This window comes from Panthera onca, chromosome B4 (assembly GCF_046562875.1).
Source record: "Panthera onca isolate mPanOnc1 chromosome B4, mPanOnc1 haplotype 2, whole genome shotgun sequence".
Classification (NCBI taxonomy): domain Eukaryota; kingdom Metazoa; phylum Chordata; class Mammalia; order Carnivora; family Felidae; genus Panthera; species Panthera onca.
This window is the reverse complement of record NC_138345.1, coordinates 15,812,338-15,819,631: the sequence shown is the minus strand read 5'-3', so window position 1 is coordinate 15,819,631 and position 7,294 is coordinate 15,812,338. Positions and strand designations below refer to the sequence as shown.

At 43.7% G+C, this 7,294-nt stretch overlaps 1 protein-coding gene across 13 annotated transcripts in view; it reads left to right on the top strand.

The window, feature by feature from the left end:
• The window catches only part of TRDMT1 (tRNA aspartic acid methyltransferase 1), a 96,046-nt gene that overhangs the window by 20,713 nt on the left and 68,039 nt on the right, over positions 1 to 7,294 (top strand). For 2 of the 13 annotated variants that reach the window (XM_060659562.3, XM_060659556.3), the window contains exon 1: positions 31 to 5,331. The exons of 6 other annotated variants lie outside the window; for them this stretch is intronic. In XM_060659562.3, coding sequence (XP_060515545.3) covers positions 5,268 to 5,331 — 64 coding nt within the window. In that variant the 5' untranslated portion in view covers positions 31 to 5,267. Of the gene's footprint in view, positions 1 to 30; positions 5,332 to 5,463; positions 5,619 to 7,294 lie in introns of those variants that run through there. 5 more of the 13 variants (XM_060659560.3, XM_060659553.3, XM_060659549.3 and 2 more) reach the window with 5 other exon arrangements.

Here is a 7,294-nt window from a genome sequence, read left to right as displayed (position 1 = left end):
CCTCTATATCTTTAGGACACTTTTTAATTGAATTGAATTGAATTGAATTGAATTGAATTGAATTGAATTGAATTATTTTGTGATTTTTTGAATAATTTATTGTCACGTTAGCTAATATACAGTGTATACAGTGTAGTCTTGGCTTCGGGAGTAGATTCCCATGATTCATCACTTACGTACAACACCCAGTGCTCATCCCAACAAGTGCCCTCCTCAATGCCCATCTCCCATTTTCCCCGTCCCCCCCACTCACCCCCATCAACCCTCAGTTCGTTCTCTGTATTTAAGAGTCTCTTAGGGTTTAGGGCACTTATTTTATTTATTAATTTTTAATTTATTTTCTATTTTTTAAATGTTTATTTTTGAGACACACACACACACACACACACACACACACACACACACAGCATGAGCAGGGGAGGGACAGAGAGAGAGGGAGACACAGAATCTGAAGCAGGCTCCAGGCTCTGAGCTGTCAGCACAGAGCCCAATGCGGGGCTTAAACCCATGAACCATGAGATCATGACCTGAGCCAAAGTCAGACCCTTAACCGACTGAGCCACCCCAGGCGCCCCTTGGGGGAATTATTTTAAATCAGTGTTCATAGTACAATAATTAAGCACTTGCTGCACACTTCAACATTGTTCATTTATTGATGGGCTACCTGTTAAGGTCATGACTTCATGAGACTGACTTTCAAGCAACTCTCTCCAATAAAACTTTCTGTGATGATGGAAGTGTTCTCTCTTGGCTGAGCAGTACTGTAGCCATCAGCCACATGTGGCTATTAAATACTTGGAACATGCCTAGCGTGACTAATAAACTAAGTTTTCAATATTAATTAAGCTAATTTAAACTTCAATCAGCAAATGTGGCTGGCGGTTACCCTATTGGACAGTGTGGTTCTGGAGGGTCAATACAATTGGTAAAATAGTCTTATGTTCAGGGGACAGAAGGCACGAAGTTGTTTTTATTATTGGCACTTTAATGGCTGGAAATAGGTTAGAGGTTTTTCCATTTAAAACCATTTTAAGCTAAATATTTCTTCAGTGCTTGGCACATAAAAGTCAGTAAGTGATCGGATGGTATTACTAGGTCTCCCCTTACTCCACCCCCAGTCTCAGCAACTCATGTATCTGATGCATCCTAGGTGAGGTCACTAACAATTTTCCCCTAAGATTGCCAGACCTGTAGACTTACCTCTCAAGCTGCCTGGGTCTTGGTGGGAGTTCAGAGCGAGACAGTTATGTGTGCTGCTGTCTACTGACTTCCAGCGCTCCTAGGCTCCGCACCCCCTCGGTCGTGCCTCTGGCTTGAAGACTTCCAGCCTCGCATCCATACTTCTCCAAGCCAGACCATTCCTAGACGCCATCCACAACCCCCACTTAGGGCCCTGAGAGGTCTGTGGCCATAAGCACCTCTCTGCAGCGTGCTGATGTGACCTTGTTCAGTTGTGGCTCCTAAAACCGGCATCACCCAATTGGGGGATGAGCAATTGCAGGGGTCAGGATCACGCTGTTGGACACAGTTGAAGGGACCGAGAATGCATCACTTAGACGACGTCATCCGATAGATGCTGTTTATGAAACACACTTTTATGTTGTGCTAGGCATTGGGCTACGCGCTTCAGATTGTCCTCTAGCCCTCACAGCCACCACATGTCCTATTTGTACATATTTTAGACATGTACGTAGGCTCAGAGAGGGTAAGTGACTTGCCCAAAGTTGCATAGCTAGGAAGCAGCAGATCTACGATTCCTGTTTACGCTCTTTGGCTCTCATTATTGAAGAGGGACAGGTCTTCAAAATCAGTGCAGAACGAATAGATTTTAGGTGACTGTAAACAAGGATGTTCTACTAATTTAAGGCCTTCACTTCAAACGTCTCCCTCTGTGAAGTATGCCGTGCCCCTCAGGAACAGCTCACAGCTGAGGCCTAATGCTGGCACATCGGTACTGTGATGTAAAGGCCTTCTTGAATAAGCAGGAGGTTGCAAGTGGAAGATGAATTCTCAGGGCCTTTCTGATTCAGATCCCTTCTGAATACAATTTCCTCTCTTGAGGACATTTATTGCCAATTTACTCCCACATGACTACTTTTTTTTTATTTTCCATGCAATTCATAAAGACCATTCTTTTTGCTGGGTGAAACCAGAATGTAATGTATTCATCATTCAAATTTGCATAAACAGGGTATTCTCTCCTTTTGGCCAGGCTGTGTAAGAATCCACATCACGTTTCACTGGGGAATAAAGAATGGCCTGGATCATGAAACTCAAAGATGATTGCCAAAAGTATTTTAAACATTTGGCGGAGTGTCTTAGTTCTGTTGGATATTAATGTTCACGGGAATGACAGGCAGGAGAGGAAGAACAAAATATGATAGATTTCAAGTTATACAATGAGCTCTTAAATAACTGAGATATGCTGTTATTTTTTTAACATAGTCTTAGTGTTATATTGTGCTCCTTAATTATTTCTGATATGCTTCCTTTGTGCCAGGTGTTAACTAGCATTTTGGCTTTTTTTTTTTTCAAGCGTATTTTGTGTGTTTTGAGGGAAAACAACACTGAATGTCCTCAAGTTTGATTTTTGATATTTGTATTGTCAGAAAGTGTGTTGAGCTTCTGTAATTAGAATATAAGCTCTGTGGGACATGTCACTGAGGATAACTTTATGGGAAACTATAGGATTAGAAAGCTGTTTTTCTCCTTTAAGAACATTTGTAGTTTGCTTTGGGAAAGAGTCATCAATGTGTATCCTCATTTTCTCTGTGTTCCCCATCCTATCCTCCTCCTGAACTACTCCTGATTGTGGCACCCTCACCTCACAGAACTTGTGCCAGGGTTTGGACGTGAATGCATACGTAATCTGAGGGGATCTAACATCTATAGTTGTCTCCATGGAGATGGTTGCACATTATGATTATGGCGAACGTTTTCAGTCTTGAAATGATTATCACACGTGATATGCTTTAGAGAGGAAATACCATGTATCCAGATGTGGTGGATCAGGCAGAAACTGGGTTGGAAAGAACTGAAAAGATTTCACGATAGGAACAGGTAGGATCTCTATTTCAGAACGCTGGCAAGGTATGGATCAGGGAACCAAACACGTTGGGGTTTCTAGCCTAGGATTCTAGAAGGAAGAATCTGTTCGACAGAGAATTTAGAGAAGGCTAGCCTTTCTGGGCAACATAAAGAACGTGAGCAAGGAACACGAGTGGGGAAACTGAGACACGAAGGATGTTTGGGGAATGCCCACTGTTCCAGTTTGCAGCAGAGCTGAAGAAGGAGAGAAAACAGAGTTAAGAAACATAAGTCGGGGGCTGTATTGTGAAGACCCTTAAGGATCAGCGTGAACCGTTTGTAATCAGCCTGTGTGGGAATGGGGGTCTACCTCCCTCCCTCTCAGGAGATTGGCATTTTCCATGAACTCGTCCACATAGTTTTGGCCTGTCTCTCCCCTACAGGGTAAGATCGTTGGTCATATTTATTTTGATTTATAGTACCCATGCTAAACAGATTTTAGGTTTGTGTAACATTTTGGTTGTTGACCGTATATAAATCATTGTGACTACATAGCTCCCTTTATAGGTGCTGATATGTTTATTGTACTAATATTATGTAACAAATACTAGAAAAGTTTGTTTCATGCATTATATTTGTTATGTTACTGTGTATATATGATTTCCATAAATTAAGTTGGCTTAAGAGTACCTTTGTTGAGGGGCGCCTGAACACAGGGCTCAGTCGGTTAAGCATCTGACTTCGGGTGAGGTCATGATCTTGCCGTTCACAAGTTCCAGCTCTGCGTTGGGCTCTGTGCTGAGAGCTCAGAGCCTGGTGCCTGCTTCAGATTCTGTGTCTTCCCCCCTCTCTGCCCCTTCCCCACTCACATACTCTTTCTCTCTCTGAAAAATAAATATTTTTTAAAAATTAAAAAAAAAAGAGTACATTTGTTTACACCAGATTTAAAAAATGTCTTTTGGATAATTTCAATTTGAGCAGATAATTGACATGTGGCCAAAAGGGGACTCGCTTTCTCAAAAACTAATTCAGGCTTAGAATCTTAGAGCTGCAGGGCCCTCAGCACCCATTTCTCCTGCTTCCTTCCCTTTTATTTTGCAGGTAGGGAAACCAGGCTCAGTGCAAAGTCACATAATCAGTTATTGCCAATGCCAGGGCTAAGATTCTGTTCTCTGCTGTCTTTCTGCCAACCGTCGTATCTGAAATAAGTGACCAACAAAAACATTTAAAGGCCAATACACATTTACAATGAAAAAGTTTCATAGGAAACATCAGAATGGAGCAGTTCCATAATTAGATAGGGTAGTCATACTTTTGTTTATAACATTACATTGGGGCACTTGCAAAGTTTCTAACAAATCAGTTCTTATTACAAGTGGCACTCCCCAATTTTTCCTAATGAAAGTTAACGTGTGGTGGTAATGGGAACAATATGACACCACACCATGAGATCATTTCCTCCCTTGCACATGTGGCCATGTTTTACTTTGTGATCCGGCTTCTGACGACGTGGTCACTGGAGCATCTTGGAGAAGCAAGGCCCCGGCACTTGGAGGGACATAAATACTTCCGCATTATATTAACAGCAGATCCTCTGTTCAGGATACTTTCCACGTTAAAGTACAACGAACCCCACTAACAATTACAGCAAGCGTCCTCTGTCCTGGTGTGCACAGGGGCTCTCTGCTGCATGGCCGCTGAATTCTGAACTTGTAACTAACTCTGGGGCCCGCTCGCGGGAGGAGGCTGATTTATCTCTGTCACCCCAGCACAGCCACAAAACCTGGCACGTGGTACGTGCACAAAACCAACGTTAGTGAGGTCTGGACACTTAAGGCTTCCAAGTGACAGTGAAGCAGCGAGCCTGGAAAATGAGTTTTTCTGGGTTCTAACCTGTCTGTGTTAATTCACTTTGAGGCAAAGGTAGATTTCGCCCGTCTACTGAGCTCTGGCTTAGTGTTTTCTTCCAAAGTCCCTGAATGCACTCTGGCAGGAAGATGGAGCGTAAATCAGGCTGCTATTCACTTGGGAGGCCGTACTGTTTTGTGTCCGTTGTCCTCCCGCTGACCCCTGTCACCCCCGGGCCCCCCAAGCTGCTTGAAGCTCTCCGAGCGCGGGAGCCGCGGGAGAGGGGGAACTGAAAAGCCGCGGAACCAGAGGCGAGGGAGCAGCGCGGGCGGAGGAAGGACGAGATGGGGAACCGGCAGGCCTAGCTGCGAGGCGGCGGCAGCGGCGTGGAGATGGAGCCCCTGCGGGTCCTCGAGCTGTACAGCGGCATTGGGGGCATGCACCAGGCGCTGAGAGGTGAGGAGCACACCCCGCCTCTCCCTACGTTCACCCCTCCGCGCTGCTCACAGCCTGGGTGCGGGGGAGGGGCGAAGCGGCGAGACGCTGGGGGCGGAGAATGGAGGGGGAGGGGGCGCTCGGTTGTCTTGGAAACCGCCCCAGCGCGCTGTCCCCGCCCGGCGCTGCGGGCGGAGACTCCTTTCCTCCCGCCCCGAGCGATGCCTGAAGGGCGGGCCCCACGTCTCAGAGGACTCCGTTTGTGAGTGCTCATCCGCGAGGCCAGGCTAGAAACTCAAACTAAAATGGTACCCGCGAAGGGGGGAGAGGCGAGCCCCTGCCTGGTGCGGGTCCCCAATTCTAAGTGTGGCTGCCACCTAGAGGCGTGGACACCTGCTGCTTTTGCCCTGGACGAAGTGGAGACGAGGGAGGGGAGGTCGCTGGGGGTCTTGGCCGGTGAGGGGATGGACTTTCGAAGGGATAGCTGCAGTTCAAGGTCGAAGTTAGGGAAGCCTAAATACACTGTGGAGAGAAGGCATTGAGTCAAAACCTGCTCCTTTCTGGCCTTTGAAAAGAAACAGCTGGTCTTGTCTAGATACTTAGGCGCCAGGAGAACGGAGTTGAAACTTCGTTGTGACCTTGGGCTAGGTCCTTCACAGTTTTGAACATGTTTCCTGGTTTTAAAATGTGAAAAATAATCTATTTTCAGAGAAGGCTTGTGAGGATCAGAGATGAGGCGAGTGAAATGTTTAATAATAGTGCGTAGTACATTGTAGCCACTCAAAGCATTATAAATTAATTAGTACCTCTCTTTTATGTACGTCTTCGATTTTGAGATTTTAAATTTCTTTAGTGATAAGTTGGAGCTGAAAGGTTTCGTTTTTGGTGACGTTTGCTCAAAAATAATCCTTGAGCTCCTGTACTGTGCCAGGTCCTGTCGAGGCACCGGAGAAACAGCGTGACAAATAGACTTGGAGCATGCGTGTTTATTCTTAAATTACTAAGACAACCACAAAACTGAAACTTGCCTGCTTCCTTTTTTTAGTTTCGAGGGCAAGAAAAGACTACTGTAAGATACAGAGAATATATAATGAGTTGAGCATGATCAGTTTTCTGAGCATATATATTTGGTTGTAGATGAGGTCAGTGATTATTACATTTTTATTACCAATTATTTTCTGGCTCTCTATGTTCACTTCTCTTATCAAAATTTACCAGCTTGAAAACAAAAGAAAATTCTAGGGGTGCTTGGCTAGCTCAGTCAGAAGAGCACAGGGCTTTCGATCTCGGGGTTGTGGGTTCCAGCCTCATGTTGGGTGTAGAGATCACTTAACACGAATGAATGAATAAAGTTTCAAAAAAGAGAAAATTCTAGAACTATCTATTCTCTTAGTTAATTTTGTAAGATTTTATAATGTCAGCATTTTCCCCCTTATCTTGAAAACCCTTAATGAACATAATTTTAAAGCTTGTTTTGTACTTTATCATAAACTGTAACTCAACTACCCTTCAAGGGTTGAACATAAGATTATCCCCTGATTTTTTGCAAGTATAAATGTGCTACAATTACATCCTTGTGCATAAATTCTAATTTTCTCTTTAACCGTTTTTTCTAAAAGTGAAATTAATTTGTTTAACAATAAGAGCCTGTGTGCCACTTAACAAAGTAAAATTATGAGAATCTTTTTTAAGGTTTTTTGATAGATAATATAGCAAATTAAGTGCCTCCCTGAACTACATATTCATTAGGAATTGTAATATCCATTTTTTAACCTTTGCTAATTTGATAGGAGAAATTGTATAATTTTAACTTGCATTTTTTTTGTTTAATGAAATATAAGTATATTTTCTCCTATTAACCAGTGCAACCTGAATTTGTACACATATTTCTGTTACCACTGCTACCATCCTGATGTAAGCTTTATTAAAATAGTTTCCCAATTGCTCCCCTGCTTCTACTTTTCTTCCCCGCTCCACCCTTTCT